Source organism: Bison bison, unplaced genomic scaffold (assembly GCF_000754665.1).
Source record: "Bison bison bison isolate TAMUID 2011002044 unplaced genomic scaffold, Bison_UMD1.0 scf7180017864057, whole genome shotgun sequence".
Classification (NCBI taxonomy): Eukaryota; Metazoa; Chordata; class Mammalia; order Artiodactyla; family Bovidae; genus Bison; species Bison bison.
Window position 1 is genome coordinate 5,993,332 of NW_011494629.1, and position 25,449 is coordinate 6,018,780.

Here is a 25,449-nt window from a genome sequence, read left to right on the forward strand (position 1 = left end):
ACCTCTGTCTCTGATTCTCCAGCTCTAAGTGACTAGGGGACATCATGTATGGTCCTGTACCTGTGCTGTAAAGAATGGGGCATATGCACACCTTCTCCCTCCTGCCTCTTTCACTACAAACTGATTATGTCAAAACTAACCAGATAATCACAGTCAAGGGCTTCCAGAGTCCCAGAAGAACACTGCCTTATGAATACCCATTTCTATTTCAAGAAAGAAAAATGAAAGAAACAGAACGCATTAGAAGGGGAAAGCCCTTCTCTGTAAGGTAGGAGTAAAATAAACTCAAACAATTTTCTCAAGAAGAAAAATAGAATCTCATGCCACCTCCCAGGGGACATGTGGATACGCGTGTATGACTGATTCATGTTGTACAGCAGAAACCAACACAACGCTATTAAGCAATTATCCTCTACTTAAAAATAAATTAATTAAAAACAGAAAAAAGGAAGAAGAAAAGCAGAAATAGAAAACAAAGTGGAGAAATAAAGCAACAAAGGGAAAGCATTTGAGGGGGACTGAGCCCCCTTGTGTAGACCCATGGACCTTGCTACCCACAATACACTCTGTTCATTGCTCCAGTGAACGGCAGGGGTGCCAGTAAACGAAGGATTAAAATTTTATAGGAAGAAAGGAAGGTATGAGCTGCTTTCTATCATTCACACCCACTTGTTTGTAAAAGCAGAAGAGTTATACAGGAAAACGGGGGAAAGACGTGCTCCTTCAAAATATTTTTTAAAACAATCCATGCAGAAAGAAGTTTAAGAATTTATTAAAGTCTGGGAAACAAATGGTGACAATAACAAAGAATTAAAACTCACACATAGACCCCCAAATCCACAGCACATCAGAGAGAGCAGATGAGCTGGAAACCTTGGTGAGCTGAAAGGTGCACTAATTTAGGGCTTGAAATCCGGTTCCCCAAGGGAAGAGTCACTATGGTTGTATCCTGCCTTGAAATCAAGGGTCACAAGTCCCTGAAATTTATCGGAGGGTTGTTTAAAAGTATGGCAGTTTTTAGTTCAGGGGATTCAAAAACTCAACTGGAAGCTAACAAGGAATAAGTAAAGAAAAACTCCCCAAACTGTGAAACCTTGCTACTTAAGATAATGACAAAAATTTATGACTGCTTCCTTCCCCAATAGAAAGGAGCACAATTAGAAGGCTGAAAACAACAGGCCCTTTGTACCAGCACGTTATGGTTTGCTTCTTCTATTACACATTGGCTGGGAGATACGAATAAACAGGACAACACCCTGTCTAACCCCAGGAGGAGGGGGTGGAGGGAGAGCCGGTTACATTCATTCTTGGGCATGTATGTGCACACCGTTTATTCGCAAATTGAGGTACTTAAGAAAATTGGGTATGCAACAGTCAGGAACTAGCGTAAGCATTCAGAAGCCTTTTATTGCACAATCAAATCTTTTAAGAACAAGCCACGTGTAATAGGGAGCTTTATCATTTTTCTCTGCTCTGAAGTGCACTGAAGATATTTCAGTAATTGATAATTATTTCTCTGTGCTCTTTACTTATCAGTCCTATTTTTGTCCAGTCTTTGAAAACCTTAAAAATTAGGCTGAGAAAACATGTAAGTAGTGCCTCCCTCCCTGTGATCTGTTTCGTCAAAAAAGAGCTTGCAAGGAATCAGCAAGCAGCTGCTGGGGCGCGCTGAGTGCTCTGATGCCTTCTCTGTGGGGAACTCTGCTCAAGAACAGCAGGTACTAAAGCAAGTCAGGTTCCAAGCAGTTGGTCATGAGCCGCCAGAGCACCACTGGTCCCCAGAAAAGATGTGCCCTCCCTGGCAACTCTCTCTCCATATACAGGACTGCCTGGAACCATGGATCTCTGCTCAAGCTCTGCCCTTTCTTAGCGGCTCTTCCTCACTCTCCTCACATGGGTTACAGGTGGCTCAGGTGACTGAAGCCCTGCCGGACTCTGGCATTTCCTGGTGCCCAAAGTATGTCTAAGGGAAGCCATGCTAGCCACACTGGCCTTCTTTCTGCTCCTCCAGCCCATTACAACGGTTCCCAGCTTGGGGCCTTCGGACTTGAACATTCCTCAGTCTGAGTTGCTTTTCCACCAGATTATCACACGGCTGGCTCCTTACCATTCTTCAGTTTCATTCTTTAAAGAAGCTTTTCCCTCCTCACCCTAACAATGCTTCTGGTCCCCAGTTATTCTGTCACTTACTTGGCTTTATTTTCTTCATAATACACAACTTTAAAAAAAATGTGTTTTCTTTTATTTGTATTGTCTTCAATTTCTTTCAACTTAAAAAAAATCTTTTTAATGTATTTGTTTTTTAATTGAAGGATAATCACTTTACAGAATTGTGTTTGTTTCTGCCAAACATCAACATGAATCAGCCATAGGTATACATACGTCCCCTTCCTCTTGCACAGTACACATCTTAATTATTTGTTTTTATGCATACTATTTTCTCCCCTGACTAGAATGTAACTCCCATGATGATGGAGATCTCATCAACCTTTTTCATGCCGGTAGACTCAGCATCTTAAATCCTACCTGGCACACAGTATGTGCTTCATAGAGCTTTACGAATGAATAAATGAATAAACAAGCAAATAAACTCATGAACAAGACTATCTGGTACAGAACCAGTGGGGAAAAGGTCAAAGCAGAATTTGTCACCTATCATCAATCACTCTGCTTCCATTTTTTTTTTTTTTCCAGTATTTCAAGAGAGACCGGGGGTGAATGGTCTACATGTGAGTGGTGGAGTGGGGAAGTACAGCCTCTAGGAGATGGCTTTTTCATTTGATGCTCTAAACATAAAACCACTCTGAAATGATAAGCAGAAGATCCTTCAAAATCAAACAGAGGAGGGGAAAAAAAAGAACGTATTTGGAAGTCAGCAAGGTAGTTCTGCCAACCTAATTACAACCTGGGACATGTAATTGTGAACTGCTGAAAGACAAATGGTGAAGCTAAGCGTTTATTATAAACATCCACAGAGGTAAGACAGAGGTGTTAATTTTGAGGCAACTGTCATAAATCTGATTCCAGGATATTATTCCATTAACATTATTATTATTATAACAAAGAGTGTAAGCAGGATGACGCGTTCCTTTCATGTATTTCTCAATACCTAGGAAATTAGGCTTACTAGTCAATACCCAGCTGAGACATTTGAGAAAACACAAGGCACAATGAAAATGGCAGAATGCTAATTATGCCAACAAGAAGAGAGTTGTTCTATACACTACAGACTCATTTAAAATGCATTCTTATCTTCATTTAGACACCACAGTACTCAACCCAAGAAAGGTGCACTCCAGGGCTCCTTATATGGCAGATTCCGCCTTCATAGGAAAGCAAAAGTAAAATGAAACAAAACAGCAAGCCCACACTTCCTGAACGAGAAAAGAATGGGAATATGACTGTCAATGGTGTCTTAGAGGCGAATAGTCGTTTTTCTCAAAGCCGGAATAACATGAAAGTATCTCTCCTCTGGAACAGTGATTCAGAAAAGGGGGAGGAGTTAATATGTTACAGGTCCTGTTATATTAAACAGTAATAAAAATCATGAAGTGCAATACTGATAAATGTTCTACTTTTACTGCTATGTTTGAAAAGCACTCCAAATTCTGAAATGTTGTGTATTATTTACTTCCTTATAAATTGATTTGTCATTATCATACATTTAAATTATACAAATGTGTTTTTTTTTTTATCCATACTGAAATACCAAAATCAGGCTCAAAAACAGACTCGGAGAGGAAAATTTTATTCATACAAATTATGATATGTAAAATATAAAATACAGGGAAATCATTATGGATATCATCCAAAAGTTTTAAACACTTTTTAAAATGGTTATTAATAATTTATTCATTTTAGTTCATGTGGGACTGTTTAAAGTCATCTAGCAAACAAGAATACGAAATTAGTATAAAATGTTATTCGTTAAGATTAAGACTGAGTCACTAAAGAAGTCCAGAGGTATGGAATTTATGATCTTGCATACATGTTTATAAAATGTGGACTCAGGAGAGAACCATTTAATTTATCAAGAAATCCTTTGATCTCCAGTGCATTACAACTAATAGAACAATGGCAAATTTCAGTGGAGATGTCTTTTGGAATGGCTCCTACTAGACTTGAGATTTCTCTACTCCTATTTAGGGTACAGAATTGACCTGCAAGACTGTCATTTTTGTTCCAGTTTGTTTTACACAGCCCCAAGCAAAGCCTTGGCCATAAATAAGGCAACGGGGCCCCAGGAGCCAGCTGAGTCATAAACCCTACTCGGCCACATGTGGCTCAAGGTGTTGGGATCCCAAGAGAGTCAAGCCAAGCAAGTGGAATCAATTTAGGTCAGAGTTAGGAAAAACAGTGTCTCCCCACCCCCAACTGGCAGCGTAAGACACCACAATCCCCCCTCCACTGTTCAAATACAGGGAGTGGTAACTAAGCCCAGGAAAACATCTAGACCAGGGCAGACTATTTCCACAGTCTAAAAAGAAGGAAAAAAATGATATTTGACAACCAACCACAAATTTTTAAATGTACGGGTCTCCTGTTTTTGAGCATAAAAGCAGTCTTGTTTCTACTCAGTTATTATCACCATCACAGCTTTTGACATTTGTACCCAGTACCATTTGGCCATAGGATACTTAGGCTTATTACTTTAAAGAAACAGATTTAAGCATGTTTAAATCAATTTAATACTGCAAAAAGCAGCAAACACACAGCCTACCTGCCTGGGCAGGCAAACTTAAAAAGAAAAGCTTTATAGATTGGCCTACAGGTCAACAAATTCTGGTTTTGGCAGACTGATGTCAGGAAGGAGTTGTAGAAAATAAGTTTCTCTGTATGAAAACTACTTGGCCTCTGGTTCCCTCAGGTCAGAACTTGGAACTGTTAGCAAACATGCCCTGAAAAACTGCAACTCTCATAAAGTGCTAAAAACTTCCAAATAAATGCAGTCCCTCAAAACTGTGTACAAATAAGAAACATTTAATGAACAACCCTTCCTTTGCCAATAATTCCACTCAAATTAAGTCCAGCAGACTCTTCAAAGGGACCAAGGAAGCCCCCTTGTTAAGACAAATTCTATATATAGACAGCTGAGACAATTACATGAGGCACATAACCAAATACATATAATTATCCTAGTTTTTACATTCCCATTATCTTCATGAATATAGGATAAAAAACAGTCTAAATGACCTTCTCAGACCTCCTCAAGGATTAAGACTAGCCAGCTAGCTTTTTAAAAGTATACGTGTGTAGTACAGATCAAAGGCAAATGTTCTGGTCAGTTCTTTTCTACTCATGGGTTTTACTAAGAATGTGTGCAGCTTTCAGGGAAAACACCACAAATGACAGCTGTTCAAAAGCATGGAAATTAATTGGCAGCAGGAATTTCCTTGACTAATAGGGAAAAACTTAGAGTCACATGTTTTGATGAGCTTATTTTTCCCATCCTTAGTCAAGCATATTCACTTGTTAATGATTAAGATTTTCAAACAGAAATATAACCAAGAAAAGCCTGAGTACATAACCAAGTAAAATGCTGAGTGAAACACAGCTCCCTATTACTGAATGAACAACAGCATTAATGAATGGATTTTAGGCATAAATTACACACAGGGAAAGGTCCAACATGCAGGTCTTGATTTTCCATATGAACTAAATTGGGATGACAATAAGAATAATACAGTATATTTATTATATTAAAAAATAGTAGCAAGACAAGTGACCCCCCTGAACCTCCCCTAGTAAGCCATCTGCTCTGAGCTGTTTTCCTAGCAGCGGTGATAGATTTACACTGATCCATCCACAGTCTCTCTGACACAGGGGCTCTCAAGTCGTTGCCCTTGTGACCAGTGGTGAGAATGGATGAGACAGCTGGACAGGATTACGCGGCAGCCTGTGCCCTAGAACCAAGCTGTGTTGACTCTGCCCAGAGCTATGACCTTGGGCTCATTAGCATTATGCTCTTACCGCCTAAGCTAACTAGCCACTGATTAGCCACGATCCAGCATACGCCACTCTGGGAGCACAATGTGTTCTCAATCACAGCAACAATGTGAGTTGTTATTTTCAAGGCAACTGAATTGAGCCCATGACATGCAAAGGCTCATGCATGGTGGAGTGTGAGATGGCCCTTCCAATCTATCAAATGACTGCTCTGATAGCTCAGAGAAAGCAAGAAATAATCAAAGAATTTCCAGGAATCTCCCTGGTGGTCCAGTGGTTAAGACTCTGTGCTTCCACTGCAGGGGGTGCGGGTTCAATCCCTGGTCTGAGAACTAAGATCCTGCATGCCACATGTGCCAAAATTTAGAAGAAAAAAAAAATTCCAAAGCATGTTCTCCAGCCACCACAACAGAATAACATACCTGGCCATCCCTAGACTTGAAAAGTTGGCAGGGACAATGAGTATATCCAGCCTGGAGAATGGGTGTGTTCCCAGGACAGAGTGTGCTGCAGAGAGGCAAGGAGGGATTAGCGGCAGAAGGGTCTCCTGGCAGGCACCCTTCAGGCACGCTGGAGCAAAGACCCGATGAGGAATGATCTTCTGGGTGGTGGCAGAAGCCTTCTGGAAGCGGCAGGGGTATTCCATGTGACCACAAACGCCAATATACCTGAGAGCAACATGAAATAAATAGATGCATTTTATGGTAAATTAGGTTTATTCCTCTTTCCATGGAGATGAGGTACTTATACAGACATAGACAACTTCCAGGAGACAGTGGTTCTAATGGACTCATAAGCAAAATAGTTCATTTGAGTTCTTGTCTTGTTTATTTCTATAGAGTGGTGAAAAAATTACAGGTCAAAACACTTATCAAAGTGCTGAATTGATTATCTTCAATCTAAGCTAAGTGGAAGTAGTAAAATCTTGTTTTAGAGTAAACAGGGAGAATCTCTAAGATTCAAAACAACAAAACAATCCCCCAGCAAAATAAAAAGCAATTCCTATCCTTAGAAATGTGCTTTTCAAATGTCACTATGGGAAAAATCTTTTCCAGTTCAGAATAATTTGCAATTTAGAAAGGAAGGAACAGTGCAACCAAGTTAAAGATCCCACTCTGAAATGTCCTAGAATAAAAGATGTAGACTCGGTGATGTATCCTGTGAAACAAATCACAATGCCATTTCGAGATTTTCAAAAGAATATAATCCATTTTACTGAAAAGTAACCTACAATAACTGTTCTTTATGAAGGCCCTCAAAAGTTTTGCTGTTAAGGAATATAGGAGCACTTTGATACAACACTTTCCCCAATCCACTTTCAATACAAATTTAACTGAATCAACCTTTTAAGGAAACAGATCAGAGCCCGGCCCACACCATCTCACCACTGCGGCAAAGGTGGAGCCGGAAAAGAATTCCTAGAACCTGACTCAGAGGCCTCAAGAGAACGTATCTACCCAAAGAAACCAACATCAAAGGAAACTATTTTTTCACCTGCTAACACAGCCTTTATTCAAACAGAATGGGAAGTCCCTCTAATTTGATACTGCAAATTATAATTCTAACTGTAGGTACTTCTTCACAATGAATATTGAAACACCTTAAAATGTTGGCACATCCCAATATGAGCAGACTACACCAATAACTCCTTTCCACGTGCTTAAAGTGCCGTTCACCCATCCGAGGCTAGCACTGCCCAAGAAGATCCCCACCGCCATGGAGATAAGCCTCACTTCTGCCAGCCTGGGACACAGAACACAGCTTCCTGCACCAATGATATTTTACCACAGGTTAGGGTAAGAGAAGTGGGTGGAGACTCATAAAAACTTCTGAGAGGATAAAGTGACAGGAAGAACTTCATTATTATTGAACATTAGTCAAAGTCTCTGGATTAATAACCTTGCTTTACAGACAGAGTGAGTAGAAATGCCTTCTGGTAAACATCTAACTGAAAAGGCTGCAACTGTCCACCTAATAACAAATACTGTGTTGGTACATCAATTCAATCCAAAGTTAGAGAATAGTTTGGGGTAGCCAAAGGTACACCCCCAAAAGCTACTTTGTTAAAAAGAAAAAAGGGGTGAGTTAAATTTTCTCTGGACAGGAATGACACTAGCCAAGGTAATGAAAGTCATTCCAGTTGTGTGAATTACCACTGTTTTTCATAATCAAAGCCTGAGAGAATGTGCAGGACTTTAAGGCAATCTAGCTATAATCAAACTAAGTGAGACCAGAAGACTCCCAATAAAAATGGAAACGGCATCAGGGAAGCCACACATGTGTTCCTGTTGAGGGGCGGGGGCGGATCAGGAAACCGAGGCTTCAGAGGCTGGTCTCAGGCTGGCTAGCTGACCTGAGTCAGGCAACTCAGTATCTGGGGCCTCTTTTTCCTAATCTCTAACACTCTCTCACACAAGTGGCTGCTGGGGGAGGGGAGGAGTTGATTGGAAGGGGATGTGAGGGAACTCAGGGGGTTGATAGAAGTTCTCTGTCTGGTTTAGGGCACATACAATCATCAAAAGCTCATCAGGCCAAACACTTAGAATCCGTGCACTTTGTTGTATGTTAATTATGCTTTAATTAAAAACAGAGAATCTAAAACAGTTTCTAAGATTTCTTCTGGCACTGCGATTCCATGACAACCCACCACCACAGGAGCCCCTTTCACGCATCAGCCATGTTCCTGAAATGGTGAGGTGATACTGTACTTTTATAAGGTCATGAATGGTCTCCCACAGAAGCAATATTAACCCAATGATGCCATATCTTCCTTTCACACTAACCGTCAGTTATTAATCTCTGTGTATGTGCCTGCTGCAATACATTCTCAATATCACCAACAAATCAAAAATTTGTAAATACCAGTTCATTGTGTCCAGACTTGTATCAGAGTAAATATTTTAATAGTACATATTATTAATAATGCCTGATGATTAATAAATAATCTGTAGTATTAAGTAAGAATAATAAGCAATAATAAGTCCTACCACAACTGCTATTGAACATTGAGTAGGTGCCAAGCACTGTTCTGAACACTTTATATGCATCATCCCAACTAATGCACACAACATTCTGAAGGGTAAGAGCTATTCTTTTCATCACACTGGGTCATAAGCTCCTCTCTGCTGACCCTTCTGCTCCACATACTTCATGATTCTTTTTGAGTAAAGAGGATCCTGGATTTTTCTCAAAGCTGAGTTTAGCTGGTCTGTGGTTCTCTGGCTTCCTACTCTTCCTTGTATTGATAGTATTAGTGCCCATTAATGTTGCCAGGAGTGGGAAGAACTGGTGAAATATATGTTAGACTGGTAAATGATGGGAAGCTGATCACTGGTTCCCTCTCACACAACTGCTAGGCTAAAATTATTTTATAAGAGGTCTTTCCAAAGAGTAAGAATGACCATGTTTTACTCATAATCACAAAAGTGAAAACTGTCAAGAAGCTCTTCTTCAGGCCAATCTCTTGTTTCAAGAAGGTCCTGTACTAAAACCACTTGACACAAATGTTTTCCTACCACAGGTTCAAAGGGATTGCTAGAAAAGTCTCCCTTGGAAAGCGTACCCTTTACTGCTCACAATCCCCTTCCTCAGTTCAACCTGACAACTTAGTAAATATTTCCAGTATCTTTGCTCTATTCAAGGCACCTCAAAGGATGCTGCTATGTACACACGTATGAATAAATTTCCAACCCTATCTTTGAGGAGCTTACAGTTTTCTTGGGAGAAAAAAAAAAGTTTTAATTCTGAAAGTTACAGTGACATAGGTTACACAATTTATTAACATATTTTAGCAAGCAGCTTAGATGCTTGCTTACCATAAAAATCACAAGTGTTCAAAATGCCACCACCAGCCCCCAGCGAATTGTCGACAGTGATGTTAACATAAACTGTGATGTAGGAGTGTCTGGAAGCTGGATGCATTTTCTCAGGGCATTTAGTGCACTGCAGAGAAAACTGAAATGTGTACAGTAAGAGACAGAAAGCTGAAATATCTTGAGAGAGCAAGGGCTGGAGAAACCAAACCAAGCCAGGAAGATATGAAAAGGTTTGCTCATAGTGAAGGATGTAATGGAAATTGGCATTTTTCCTATGATTTATATATATTTATAATTTACATATTATAAATATATAATATATTATACATATTATGTGGGTGTGTGTGTGAGTTGCTCTGTCGTGTCTGACTCTTTTGCGACCCCATGGACTGTAGCCCGCCAGGCTCCTCTGTCCATGGAACTTTTCAGGCAAGGATACTGGAGGGGTTGCCATTTCCTTCTCCATGGGATCTTCCTGACCCAGGGATCGAACCCAGATCTCCTGCATTGCAGGCAGATTCTTTACTGTCTGAGCTACTAGGGAAACCCTATATATATATATATATGTAATTCCTTCTTTTCCAGACTCTCAGAGATAGAAACAGGGTTTATCCTCCAAGGTCCACAAGGGAATTTTCATCACCTTTGCAGCTCTAAAGAAGACCTCTTCCTGCACCAAGTCGTCCCTTCTTTAGGATGAACAGCCTCAATGCCTTTTCTTCTTCGTGTTGCCTGCCTTCCTTGCATTTAATCATTTTTGTTGAGTCCTCTGGACTTTATCCAAGTTTCCATGTTGTGCTTAAACTGAATGGCCCCCAAGTGAAGACAATATTTTAACAAAGGCCTTGAGAGGTTAAACATAACACAAAAATTCCCCTGTGGCTGGAGAAGATTATACTGCAGCCAAATAAAATTGATAAACTTTCAGAAGTTTACCTAAGTGCCTTTTAACTAATGCATTTGCTCACCTAGAATGGGCTAGAGCATGCATGGAGCTGGAGCTGGAAGAGGGAACATTCCTCACATAATTTAGGCCACATGAACAGTGATCAAAAGTTCAGTGACCAATACTTTGGCTAAGTCTCTGAGACCCAGATGAAATTTCAGGCAAATGCAAGCCTGTGGTGTATAAAGCCCCTGTAAAAGTTACATTTACAGGAGTTGAACTGGTGGTCTTGGGAAGGTTTGAAATAGAAAGGGTAGGGTGGTGGAGGGGGCAGAGATGCTGAGGGAGGCAAGGGGACCAGATGTGAATATAACCAAAAACACCACTGTAGTTGGCACTTTAGAGCACCTTTGCTGGCAAACTTAGCATGGAGCCAAAGATTTAATGGATAAAAACACAAAGCCACCCTTTGATGACTAAAGACAGCACACATGGAGCACGCAGCCAGGGAAGGATTAAGCAAATGTAAGCTATTATTTTATCAGCAGTACATTTCTGATGGACAAGCACAGTGATAAATGGAGGGAAAACTTAGTCATAGCATGTCAGACACAGAGGGAGCGTGGGAGGGACTCCATTCCACAGGCCTGTGTTTCCATACAAGGACGTGCTTCCCCAGAGTGGCAACTCTGACCTCTCTCCACAGCTGATGGGGTTGGCTTGCCACTTTGGGCTTTCTCTTTTTCCATCTGCTTGCCCACAGAGGGGTTACTTTTTGGCTGTTCGGCAATCTGTGTGCATCTGTCTTGTGGAGGCTGGCAGAGGTCCACCTGGGTGGGTGACTGGGTGGGTAAGTAAATTTGTGTAATTTGGAAATGAAGCATTAGAATGTCCACTGAGACTATGCACCTGAGCACTCCCTCAGTCCAGCTTCTGTCAACAATAAAAGCTTTATTTTGCTTTCCTTCTGTCTGTTTCTAAATTGGTTCTAAACTCAGGAGGACAAAAGGGGAATCAAAATTACCCCTTCCCCTAAACTCCAAGAGGAATTTCAGATATCATCTCTTTCCAGAATCTCCACTTGATCTGTCCATATCCGGCTCCCATCACAACTATAGATGCAAGAAGAGTGAAAAGCCACTGCAGTTACTTCTGGGCAGCAGAGAGCAATGACCGCTGCCCACTCTCCTCCTGTGTGTCTCTGGGAATATGGCAGCTGCTGCTGCTGCTGCTAAGTCACGTCAGTCGTGTCCGACTCTGTGCAACCCCATAGATGGCAGCCCAACAGGCTCCTCTGTCCCTGGGATTCTCCAGGCAAGAATACTGGAGTGGGTTGCCATTTCCTTCTCCGGAGAATATGGCTAGAAGGACAAAATAACAAAGTTCTATCTTTGCTTTCTCCTCGTTTCCTAGGGCACACATTTCCTGATGCACACCTCCCCTAAGAGTCAATGAGCCCTCAGGGTGTAGATGAAGAGCACAGTGATTCTTCACCACAAAGAATCTGAGAACCCTGAACAAAGACTTTCTTCTACAGAGAAGGGAAGTATGGCCTGCCCAAAGAGACATAATCAATAGAAATGGCTCTTTCAGCTTCAAAGGCAATGCTCTCAACTTCTGTTTTCTGTTCTAACATGATAGATTCCAATCAATGACAGTGGGAAGGTAGATCAGACTCCAGGTGAGGTGTGGATGTTACATGTAGCCTTTAAAAGTCCTCAGGCAAGGTTCTGAATCACCTCTCTAGGGGGTCAAGCTGAGATGTGAATCCATGTGTTGTAACTCAATAGGGATATGGACATGAAGTTGCTGTCTGAAGCTTCTGTATCTTTATGTGAAAAAAGGAGATAATAAAGCCTATCAATCTAATAGGCTTATCCTCAGGACTAACTGAGATGACATTTACATCAAGACCCTCTCTGACTGCAACACCCCGTGGCTTCTGTATCATTAAGGCTAGGCTAAGATAGGCTGCAGTAACAAATAACCCTGGTGTTTCAGTGCTTAATGGAAAAAAGGTTATTTGTCAGTCATACCAAGTGTGCTGTAAATCCAAGTAATTCTCCAGGGCACCTGTCCTCCTCGCTCAGAAATCTGGGCTTCATGAACCTGCAGAGTGAGGCCTACTCTGCGATCTCAGTAACAGAGGAAGAGAGGACCAGAGGGCAGCACAGGCAATTAAATGTTCCCATGTGAAAGTAAGACATGTCATTTCCATCCACAATGTTCTTCCCTCAAGAGTACATAAATAAAGCCCAATAAACAATCTAGGATCCTCTATAGAGCTCAGGGCAGACAGTCCTTACAGACAAGTTACTGAGCAGATAGTAGAAATTTCTTCCCTCCCTCCAAAAAGCAAATGCGGGCAATAAGTCATGCCTATGTTAATAGAGGCCTCAGTGGCTTTATCTCCAAAGGGTACTGACTACTATTGTCACTGTGGTAAGAATGAAAGAAACATAGCAAAATAAAACCCAAACAAGAGGAATTTCACTAAGAGCATATCTTAGTTGGTTTTCAAGGATGAAATGAGCATCTGTATCATTGCTCTTCACTGAAAGGTACTGACTTAGTGACTTTGTGTCTATAGGAAAAAAAGGTTAAACTGAGGTGGGTGTCAAGGTCATCCTGGAACAAAGCATGATGCAACACACACAATGAGCAAGCACACTTCTGTGCCTCTTATGTGCATTCTCTTTCCTTTTGGCTCTGAAAACTAGATATAGCTGAAAGCCCAGGGAGGAGGCTACAAGTGAATATCCAAAGGCCCACACTAATTTTTAAAAGCTTTGATTTTCTCTGATCCATCCTGAAAAAGAAGAAATTGCTACTGAAGTTAACAGAGCCCTGACCCAGCAAGATTCTCATAACCTAATGGCCTTCTGACAGCTTCCTCGTGTCCTGAGCTCCAAGGAGGCTGACTCTCCCCACTGAGGGACAGCAGCCCCCACAAGCACACGGCTGATAACAGGCAAGGAATCAAAACAGCAAAGTGGCCCACAAAGTAATCCATCAGACAAGCACCTTCTTTCCATTCAGTTGTGCTTTTGAAAAAATAAGTACCAAAAACCAAAGTTAAAAGCTGTAGAAGGAGATAAAGTATTGAATCTGACGATTCTGTTGACTTAATGAAACACATAAAAATATTTCACCTGACTATCCAGAGGATCTCATATATATTTATCTTTCTTTCTGCATAAACAATATGCCCACATTTCTGCCTCTCAACTCTCTTTCGCTCCCAGTAGGGTTTTTCCTGCTTTGATTAATCATATTTTGGTTTAGTTTCTCAGCAGGAATGACTCACATTCCCAGTGCTTGGAATAAATGCATCATACTGCTCCCTCAAGTGTTTGTTTTTCCGCAAGTTCACAAGTACAAACCTGAAGTCAGCTTCAGAAGGTGAGAAGGATCTCTCTGTTGCCACATCATTTGATGAGCAGATCTCCGGCTTCATTTCTGTCCAGGATCCCACTGCAATTGTGAAGGTGGAGGCTGGCATTGGCATGGTGACGTAGTAATGCCAACTTGAGTAGTCTACAAACAGAAAGAGAAAAACATAATGAGTCCAGTGCATGGTCCTGGACTTCACTCTGTATTTTTTTCTCTTTAGGCACTTGAAGAGCTTGTATGCTAAGTTGAGATGAGCTAATTCTTGGAGGTGGGGCATTATTCTAGGTCTCAGCAAAAGAGAGATGATGGATTCAGCATAGCCAAGAAGATTTGGATCTCTTCCATGGATCAGTTTGAAGCCCTTCAAGTGAGGCTATAAATAAAGGGTTGAGGCGGTCACTAATAGCTACAAACACATAAGGACAGAGGTTGTATGCTACTATGGGGTCAAGAACATATCTTATCCATATTGCCAGCACAATACTTGGCACAAAAAAGAAGATGCTATGTTGAATGAATGAATAAATGACCATTTCCGTGCTGCCAAACTACTTTGTCTAAATTCAATACAGGTCACTCTAAAATGGATATAGCAAAAGAAAAAGAAAAAGAAAATGAGATCGGGAAGGAAAGTATATGGGTTTTAGTACCAACCCTGAAACTACTTATTTACAGAAGTTCAGGTCTTATCTCTCATCCTTTTTATCTGTTAATATATTGGGGTAGTCCCCTTTCCTCATCAAGCAGATGAAAAACAGAGCTTGAGAGGTTCAGGCGAGCCAAGGACTCCCAGCTAGTTTGTAACAGGGCTGGAATTTGTAGCTGGAGCTCCCTACCACAGCCAAAAGTGTACCCCCTCCACTTAGTCCAAACCATAGAGAAGGTTCTTACCAAAGGAACAAATGATTGATAACTTATCACATTATGCTTCTTTTCTTGTAACATGAGGAAATGATTTTAATGTTACTGAAATCTCAATGTATCATTCAACCTGACTTAACATAATATTTTTTTCTGAGCATGCGTTATAAATTAGTGGTGTTATCTTTAGGGAATCTAGTATCACCTCACATATGGAACACTGTGCTTCACTCTTCATGTTCCCATAGCGGGAGCTACCGCTAGAGTAACACTCCCAGCCTCTCTTTCAGCCCCTGCTAACTCCTTTTGAGGAGCTAATCTTCTCTTTCTTATTTTAAGTTGCTGAGGGTTAAACACTCATAGAATGGACTGTTGTCATCCAATTTGGTCAATGAGTGGATAAAGTCAATTTCAGAGTTGAAATATTAACAGGCCTACATTGACCAGCAGACTTTTAATGACATTTTTCAAAGTGCTTTACCAGTAAAAATCAGTAATAAAGGTTGGATTTTGCTCTCCATATACTTGGACTTTTTTAATCTCAACTAATCTGATATTACTTTGCCAACAAAGGTCCGTCTAGTCAAGGCTATGGTTTTCCAGGGGTCATGTATGGATGTGAGAGTTGGACTGTGAAGAAGGCTGAGTGCCAAAGAATTGATGCTTTTGAGCTGTGGTGTTGGAGAGGACTCTTGAGAGTCCCTTGGACTGCAAGGAGATCCAACCAGTCCATCCTAAAGGATACCAGTCCTGGGTGCTCATTGGAAAGACTGATGCTGAGGCTGAAACTCCAATATTTTGGCCACCTCATGTGAAGAGTTGACTCATTGGAAAAGACCCTGATGCTGGGAAGGATTGGGGGCAGGAGGAGAAGGGGACGACAGAGGACGAGATGGCTGGATGGCATCACCGACTCGATGCACAAGAGGTTGGGTGAACTCCAGGAGTTGGTGATGGACAGGGAGGCCTGGTATGCTGCGCTTCATGGGGTTGCAAAGAGTCAGACACGACTGAGCAACTGAAGTGAACTGAACTGAATCTGAACTTTGGAAGATTGGAGAGGTCATTATTTATTACCCTCTGAAACTAACAATTTAGATAGAAAGAAATACATTACAGAACTTCTCTGATAAAAATCAAAATTTTAAATAGGAAACGAAAACTTAAACTTAGGACAAAATGAACAGATCTCAAGTTTGAATAAACAAGATATGCTATCAAGTTTGGAAGTCAATAGAGGAGATACCTGAAGAAGGAATACAGAAGGGCATGCTGCTGGAAACCCTTTACAGAGGCAGCCATTTTCTCAAACTTGCTTGTAAGTTTGATACTGGTTCTGCAAAAAGAGTGGCCACTCTTGAGATCACTTTCTCCACAGCTTACTAAGAAGCTGAAGGCAGGCTCCTCTTTAAAGAGAACCAAATCCAGTGATGCTGGAGACAATCTGACGATATGCATAGCTTCTCCTGGGCTTGAAGAAAAACTACAGCTGTAAAAAAGAATGGCTGCTATGATCCCAGGCCAGTAAGAAGAAGGTAGAGACAATCTCAGCCATTGTCATTGACATGACAATCCCATGTCAGTCTTGATAAAACCCTGACATGGATCCTACATGACATGCTGTACTGAGTCTACCTCCCTAATTTTTCTGCTTTCCCATAACTGCCTCATTCTCTGCAACCTGACACCTCCCCGACAGTTGCTCCAATGAAGAACTTCAATTTGGACTGGACAACACAATGAGAGCTGGCATAAGTTGGGGGGTGGGGAGGAGGAGATATGAGAAGAGGAAAGAAGGTATGGGAAAAGAGTGAAATATCCTAGATTTTGAATAGCCTAGGTTTAAAAGAGAAATTTTGAATAACAATACTCTCTGGATCACAGGGCTGTGGTCTGGTCATTCTATCTCTGAAACCTATTTTGGAGTGTTGTTGAACATGGGCTGTTGAACCTTTCTTTCAAAAACTTCAGCTCCTTGGTCGGGGGAGAGGTTCAGTAAATAAACAGCAACAGTGAGGCTTGCAAGTAAAATGGAAGATTGAATACATATCTGATAAAGAGTTAATATCCAAAATATATAAGGCACTCACACAACTCAATAGCAAAAAAACATATAATCCTTATTTAAAAAATGGATAGTGGAACTAGCTTGCTTTCTCCTAAAATCCAATTAAAGGACAGTAAAAGGATTTTTTTAAAAGGCATAAACCAAAAAGAACAAGGAGAATAAAATAGGAGACAATTATCCACAAAATACTAGAAGCCAGAATGCAGGTGGTAAAAGAGGAAAATAACATGGCAGCTCTGAATCCTGAGTCAGCTGGGAGAAAGACAAGATTCATCTCATTTTATCCCCCAGGTCCTCCCAAAAGGCTGTGAGTAGAGGTGCTAAAGTAAGCAGGATGGGTCAGATGACTCAGAAGGGCTCAGATCCCTGGGTGGCCACCCCTGTTCCTCACACCTGGGCTACCTGTCCAACCCCCTACACATACTAGCAAATAACTGGAGGTTTATCTTCCAGAGAATAAAAGAGAGGGTCTCTGAGAGTAGAATGGCATAGTTGAAGCAAATGAATGGGATTAAATGAACAAATGCATATCAGATGCTGAGACCACCAGCCTTAGGTGTGTGCTGTGCTTAGTAACTCAGTCGCGTCTGACTCTCTGCAGCCCCATGGACTGTAGCCCACCAAGCTCCTCTGTCCATGGAATTTTCCAGGCAAGAATACTGGAGTGGGTTGCAATCTCCTACTCCAGGGGATCTTCCTGACTCAGGGATCGAACCTGTGTCTCTTGCATTTCCTGCTTTGGCAGGCAGATTCTTTACCATTACCACCAGTCATTTCCCCCTATTTGACAACCAAGTTTTTACCTCCAGGCAGGAAAATGAAAAAACCTGACAAGCCCAAGAGAGACAACCAAGGATACTGAAATTGGAGGTTTCCTATGACTTGTCTATGATGAAACTTACAGATGACAAGGCCTATGCATTCACTTAGTGCTCCAATTACATTTTAGTCCCCTACACCCAAATGCCTACAGACAAATCAAGGACCTTTGAGCATCTTTAGAAAGCCCCTAATGCAAAACAGAGAGACAAAACCAAAAAGAAGCAAGCAACTTGGAGGACAGTGACCATGCTAGGAGAAGAAAACTTCAAAACACACCAAACAGATACATACTGAAAGTTCAGAGAATTTATTGCAGTGCTGAAACAAGAACAGTATAAGATGAAAAAAAGAGGAGTTGACAGAGAATTAAAAAAACATGAGAGAAGGAAAGAAAAACCCAATAATAGGAGTGAGATGGAATATAAAGCTGAAATCTCCCCAGAAATAAAAGACAATCTAATATCCAAGTAACAGAAGCTCCAGAAAAAGACATCAGAGAAAATAGAAGGAAGAAAACTGTAGGTTAAAAAATTTGAGAAAATTTCCCCAAATTTAAGGGACCATGAGTTTTCAGACTGAAAGAGCACACAATATCCAGAACACCCGGAACAAGTCCACCTACATTATGATACATCATTATGAAATTTAGAACCCTGAGGATAAAGGCAAGATCTTACAAGCTTCCCAGAAGAGAGAGAAAACAAAAATCACTTACAATAAGGACATTTTCAGACATGTAAAGTTTTTTTTTTTTTTAAATTGCCTCCCACACATTCTGTTTTCTGGAAGCTACTAGAGTATGCAAATTATGCCTCAGAAGGAGGTAGTAAACCAGTAAGAGGAACATAGATGATCCAACATAAGAGAGACACAAAGGGAACCTGTAGAATAATGGAGAAGGGCATTCCCAGGAACCAGCTGTGCACCAGCAGAGAGTGTAACGTGCTCTGCAAGGCAGAGTATATGGCCCCAGGAGAGACTGCTTCAGGAAGATGAAACTGAGAGAAAATCTGATGTATCTGAGCATCTGTAAAGATTTAAACAACTTTCAAAGAATCTTGGGGTTGGCAAATACGTAGAAAACCAAGCAAAAGAGAACAGACAATAAGGCTATTATTAATTCCATGAAAAACTAGCATGTAATACAGAAATAATAATATAATCAAAGTTGCACTAGCAAACATAGATATAACAATATGTGATGAATATTGATCTAATCAAAGTTATGCTATTAATTATATTGTGAAGATAAAGTTTTGGGAAGGGAGCATGTGTGTGATGGAGTGGGTAGAGGGAGGGGAAGAGTACCAAAACCCTATCTGCCATAGTGTGAAAACCAATGCTGAACAATCAAGCATCTTACTGAATATTATGAAGATAAGTATCAAATAATCAAATAAAAAAGAAGATAACTTCTGAAGTAAGAAAAATATGCTGGAAGTACTAAGGACTGCTATTTTGGGAAGGGAGTATAATAAGCCCAATTGAACTATTTGAGTCTTTAAATATGTGTATTTAAAAAATTTTTTAAATAACACAACTGGTCAATTAAAAGAGACTCTTATCAGAAAAAGAACAACATTTTTGGTTCTGAGATACTGTTAAAATGATAAAATATAACTCAGAAGAGGCAATTTTGCAATAAGGAGTAGGCACTATTCTACTAAGAAATCCTTTAAGAATAAAACATTGGTAATGATTTTTTGATATAAGACCAAAAGCAAAAAGAAATAGGAGGAACTACATCAAGCTAAAAATTTTGTATATAGCAAAAGAAATCATGAGTGGAATGAAAAGGAAATCTACTGAATGAGAAAAAGTATTTGCAAACCACATATCTGATAAGGAGTTAATATCTGAAATATGCAAGGAACTCATGCAACACAACAGCAAGAAGACATCTAACCCTACTTTTAAAATGGGTAAAAGACCTAAATAGACATTTTTCCAAAGAAGTAACTCAAATGGCCAAGAAGTAGACAAAAAGGTGCTCAACATCACCAATCACCAGGTAAATGCAAATCAAAACCACAGCGAGGTATCACCTCACCTATTAGAATAACTATTTCCAAAAAGCCAAGAGATAAGTGCTGGCGAAGATGTGGAGAAAAAGGAACCCTTGTGCAATGTTGAGGGGAATATAAAATGGTGTGGCCACTATGGAAAACATTATGGAGGTTCCTAAATATTTTTTTTTAAAAATAGAATTCCTCATGATCCAGCAATGTCACCTCTGGGTATATACCTGAAGGAAATGAAATCACTCTCTCAAAGATATCTGCACCCCATGTTCATTACAGAATTATTCAGAATAGCCAATAGCCAAGATAGGGAAACATCCTAAGCCCCAAATGGTAGATACATGGATAGAGAAAATGTGATATATATATAATTCACCCATTAAAAGAAGGAAATCCTGCCATTTGCAACAACATGGATATACCTTGATTGCATTATGCTAAGTAAAATAAGTCAGGAAAAGACAAATACTGTATGATCTCACTTACGTGTAGAATCTAACAGAAAAAAAATATTAATAGAAGTAGAAAGTAGATTGGTGGCTGCTAGTGGTGGCGGAGAAAGCAATGGCACCCCACTCCAGTACTCTTGCTTGGAAAATCCCATGGACGGAGGAGCCTGGTAGGCTGTAGTCCAAGGGGTTGCTAAGAGTCGGACACAACTGAGCGACTTCACTTTCACCTTTCACTTTCATGCACTGGAGAAGGAAATGGCAACCCACTCCGGTGTCCTTGCCTGGAGAATCCCAGGGACGGGGGAGCCTGGCAGGCTGCCGTCCATGGGGTCGCACAGAGTCGGACATGACTGAAGCGACTTAGCAGCAGCAGCAGCAGTGGTGGTGGGTGGAGGACAGTTGGGAGAGAGAAAGGCTGAAGGTGCTCAAGGGGTGCAAGCCTCTAGTTATAAGTAAGTTCTGAGGATGTGAGGTACCACATGGTGACTATAGTTAACAATATTGTACATCTGAAAATTGCATAAGAGAGTAAATCTTAAAAGTCCTCACCACACATACACACACTATATAACCATATGACCTTATTTAATAATCATTTCACAATATATACATATATCAAACCATCACATTGATCATCTTAAACTTACATAATGTTACATGTCAATTATATCTCAATGAAGCCTCCAGGGGAAAGAATGAATACTATACACAATAGGCTTTCTCCCTATGTTCTGCATGGAACTTTTCAATTGTTTTTTTTGCTGTCCTTCTGGTTCCTGTACCATCCATTTAGTACATGGACAAGATGAGACATGGAAATAGCAGAAACTGAAACTGCTTTCAAAGAGAACACTGCTGATGGAGTAAGAGTATCTGTTAGATGCCTGCAGAGGGTCATGGAGAATCCACAGAGTGCCCAATCTCATCACGTCCCAGCATCTTCATGCGGATGTCTGTACCTTCACGGTGATGTTGGGAGGGCACAGGAAGCCACAGAGGGGTGTGGCAGAGGGCTGGAATGAGATTAGCAGTTTTAAAAAGTCAGAAACCTTAAGATGACCTAGAGTTTGAGAGTGAGGTAGAGAAAGTGATAACAGAACCTGAGTCAGTCCAGTGACAGTGTTTTCGGTCTCGCATGGTCTCTCCACAGTCTTCTGGGAAGTTAAGTAACAGAAAGAAAAGGACTTGAGGGGGAAATGTGTTGGGAACATCCCCCAAACCCATATTTTAAATGTTCAAGATGACTGTCTCCTATACAGACCTCAAAGCTTGTTATTATTATTATTTTTAGTTTCCTATACTTAGTGGAACTCATATGGAAGAAACTGTTTTACATTTCAGGCTTTTAAAGCAAAAAAGTTTTCTAGGCTACCAAGCTACCGTCAAACAGGGGCAGATAACTAGTCTGGGCCACATAAGAACTGGCCAGGAACCCTCTTCTCAAAAAGACCCTAGTTGGACTCTTCTCAGAAGCTTCCCAAAGGTCCAGTCATGGGCTTTTTGCACAACCCTGAGTAAATCTGGAGCTGGTGCTGCAACAACAGAATGCCTCAGTGGGGTTCATGGGGAGGCTCTCACTAGTTCATTACTATGAGGGAAGGTCTAGTAACCTCATTTGGTAGAAAACTGTCTCTTGGGTTGTCTGCTCATGGATTATTCCACTGAGTCCAGTCTTGCATGACGACCACCCACTGCCATGGGGAGGTAGCTGCTGGGGAATACCTGACCTCACTTTCAAACCATACTGCAAAGAAAAAAAAAAAATGCAAATAACAAGGGGAATACTGCTCCGAAAAGCAGAGCATGCATTCCAAAGACAAAGAGAAATAATTTCTGGATTATCTATTGTTTGGGATAAGCCTACTTTGGAAAGAGAATTGACAAGAGTTTATTTCTCTTAAAAATGTCCACAGACTGAGTTCTAGCTCTGGAATCTGATTGCAAAGGTTCAATTCTCCAATCCACACTTACCAGTTTGGGCATATTGCTTAATATCTCCATGCGTCAGTTTCCTCATCTGTAACAAAGGAATAATCATAGTCTGTACCTCACATACAGAAATCTCTAGGCATAGTAACTGGTGCATAGTAAGTGCTGAAGAAATGTTAACTGCTGTCGTCTTTACAGCTGCCTCCCCCTGTTGCTTGGGCTGACTTTCTGGCGGCAGAGACTAAGAATGTCGAAGGTATGGCTGCCACATGTGCACTGAAGCCTGTGGCCTGATGAGGCCCACAGATGGGGTTTAAGGTTGAATGGCATTAAAACACTGTGCACACAAAGCGATCCATTTAAAGGAGAATGACAGCCCAAAGGGGGCATCCTGTATGACTTCATATAGAATGGGCCATTTGGAGACTATTTAAATGGTGTTTACTTGAAATGAGCCATCCTCGATGAAATAGACAGTGAATGCCTTCATTTTCCTTTTTGATTCAATCCACTTGCCCTAGTCTCCCTCACTACACCAGCTGCAAAACAAAGAGAACATGCTGTACTTGAATTCACCCAGAGTTTTTCCTCTGCAGAGGCCAGAAGCCCATCACACCACTGGATGATTTCACGGCCAGGACGGGATTCATCAGTAAGACGCCCAGGGAGGGGGCCCATACGAAGGAGCCCAGAGGAAGTGGTGCACCTAACCGTGCAGGCTTGAGCAGCCACCCAGCCCACCTCCCTCCTGGGCCTCCTCGAAAAGTTCTTGCAAGCTGCTATGCCCTCTCAAATCCTTATCCTTTAATTGTCTCACTAGTAAGCCAGATATATCAGATACTGTTCTTAGAATTGTGCTAGCAGCAGCTACAAGATACAAGTAAACATTTACCTTCAATTCAGGACTGAAATTTTCCTTAAAGATGACTTTCTTATGATAAGAATTTGAGATGGGTAATTTTTCAAATTGTAAGCTTTGAAAATTATACTTATAACTGGAAATTACCTCAATTATTTCCTTCATATACTATTCTAAAAAACTGTCCTATGAATGGTTTTGAAGATTCTTTTAGGGTAAGAAAAGTGGGGAGGAAAAAAGGAAGAACATGATGGAGTATTTCGTTCACAGGAGGAGAGAGAACTTTGTAATGCTAAACCTGTGAAATACTTTGCTAATTATTTGAAGAAATTGTCCTTACAAAAAGAAAACAAATTCAGGAAAAAAAATCAAGATACTTTAGTTATTTCTACACATCAAGCATGCCTACTAATAGTAAATTAAATACAAAATCTATGGAACATCAGTGTACTATTCTTAGGAGTCCTGGATATACTCACTCAATACACACCAAAGCCACAGCTACACCACACACAAACACTCTGCTTCCACAGAGGCAAAAGCTGACGATTTATGTTTGCAGAGTTATGCATTCACCAAATTACTTGTTCTTAAAGAGCTATCGTTTCACTGAAAATTAAAACAGGCACTTAAATTCTCCCTATTAAAAGCTTTTCCTTTATCTTTTAAACTTTTCCACTTTAAGTTAGACAAACAGCATGAAGCATTTGGAAACATCAAATTGATACATGCTGTTATTTACATATCATATTTCTTTACTCAATTCATCTGTAGCGCCTGCTTCTTTCCTACCTCAAGCTTGTTTCTTTCTCTACCCACTATTCTTAATTTCAGAACTTCCTGCCAGAACTACTCCACGTGTCTCTTCTTTGTATTACAAGTTTAAAATGCTTGATGGTATGTATAGGAACACATAATATACGAGTATGACCTTATAAGTATACATAGATACACTACATTTAAAGTTCCTATTACATAGCTTTATATATTTACTATAATAAATATAATAGATACATAACAAAGTAGGTAAAGCTCCCAGTTTTGGTTGCTCTTCCTCTTTTGGCTTCTTTCTCTGGAGGCTTTCGGCAAACCCCAGCTTTTTTTCCTTTCACTACTTTTGAGATGCTGAGTCTACACGTTCTGGTTTTATGAGCTAGTGCCACCCTCCTGAATACCCATGGCGTGACTGTCTTTCGTTAGTTCTTTTCCGCTGTTGCTCAAGGGCGGGAACTGGCACCAGAACAAAGGAGACAGTAAGACGCCCTCGGCTGGTATGCAACCAGCACTGCCTGACCAGGGCCATACGCCAGATCATGCCACCCGCTTCTCAGGCACTGATGCCACCCGGCAAGGCTTCAGGTTTCCTTTCCTGGCAACATGGTACCGCCTATGGCACAGGAGACCCAGGAGAGAATGACCTTCAAGATCATTCCCGTGAACCAGGTAGAAGAGCGCCACCTACTGAACCCAGAACGCAAGCACCGCCACTGGTTCTGAGGTTTTCCCTCGTGGCTAATGGAATACCTAAAGGAATACGTTTCACCAGGCTTGTCATGCCAAGTGTCACCCGCACTCTGACCTGTGTGGATAAGCTGCTGCTGCTACTAAGTCGCTTCAGTCGTGTCCAACTCTGTGCGACCCCATAGACGGCAGCCCACCAGGCTCCCCCGTCCCTGGGATTCTCCAGGCAAGAACACTGGAGTGGGTTGCCATTTCCTTCTCCAATGCATGCAATTGAAAAGTGAAAGTGAAGTCGCTCAGTCGACTCTTAGCGACCCATGGACTGAAGCCCACCAGGCTCCTCCATCCGTGGGATTTTCCAGGCAAGAGTACTGGAGTGGGGTGCCATTGCCTTCTCCGATGGATAACCTAGTTCTCCTTAAACTTAAATACAAGGTGGACGGGCAAACTGGTCACCAAATCATTCTGTGCCAGAGGGTCACGAGTGTGCTTTAGTACTTTACTGACATGAGAAAATTCATGAGTGTCAAGCCTAAGACAAAAATTCATAGCAACAAGACACAGGCCTGCGGGAATCATGATCATCTAAAAGAAATCACGATGACTTCCCTGTGTGTCAAATACGGTAAGTGCAATACTAGGAGGGCAAGCAAGAACTAGTCAAAAAGCAAGTCACAAACAAAAGAATGAACTGATGTTTAGAAAGTGCAGGGCATTATGTGGGACCTTATGGGGGATGTAACAGAGCAGAACACAGTCCTCACTCAGCAGCAGCTTTCTAAAGAGAAAAGATGTGTTCACTCTGTACTCCTACCCCTTGAAACACACATGTGCATACGGGCCCAGAATAAAGTTTCCTCAGTTCGAGAAACAAGGAGCTCTCTCTACTTTGCATTCTCTCTTTGTGAAAACACTTAATCATAACCATTCCTAAAT

At 41.0% G+C, this 25,449-nt stretch overlaps 1 protein-coding gene across 2 annotated transcripts in view; it reads right to left on the minus strand.

Annotated features, from left to right (window-relative positions):
* LOC104985724 (chromosome unknown open reading frame, human C9orf3) overlaps positions 1-25,449 on the minus strand; it is a 424,441-nt gene that overhangs the window by 304,706 nt on the left and 94,286 nt on the right. For both annotated transcript variants that reach the window (XM_010836042.1, XM_010836041.1), the window contains exons 4-5: positions 14,031-14,184; positions 6,369-6,614 (exon numbers count right to left, since the gene is read on the minus strand). In XM_010836042.1, coding sequence (XP_010834344.1) covers positions 6,369-6,614; positions 14,031-14,184 — 400 coding nt within the window. The remainder of the gene's footprint in view (positions 1-6,368; positions 6,615-14,030; positions 14,185-25,449) is intronic.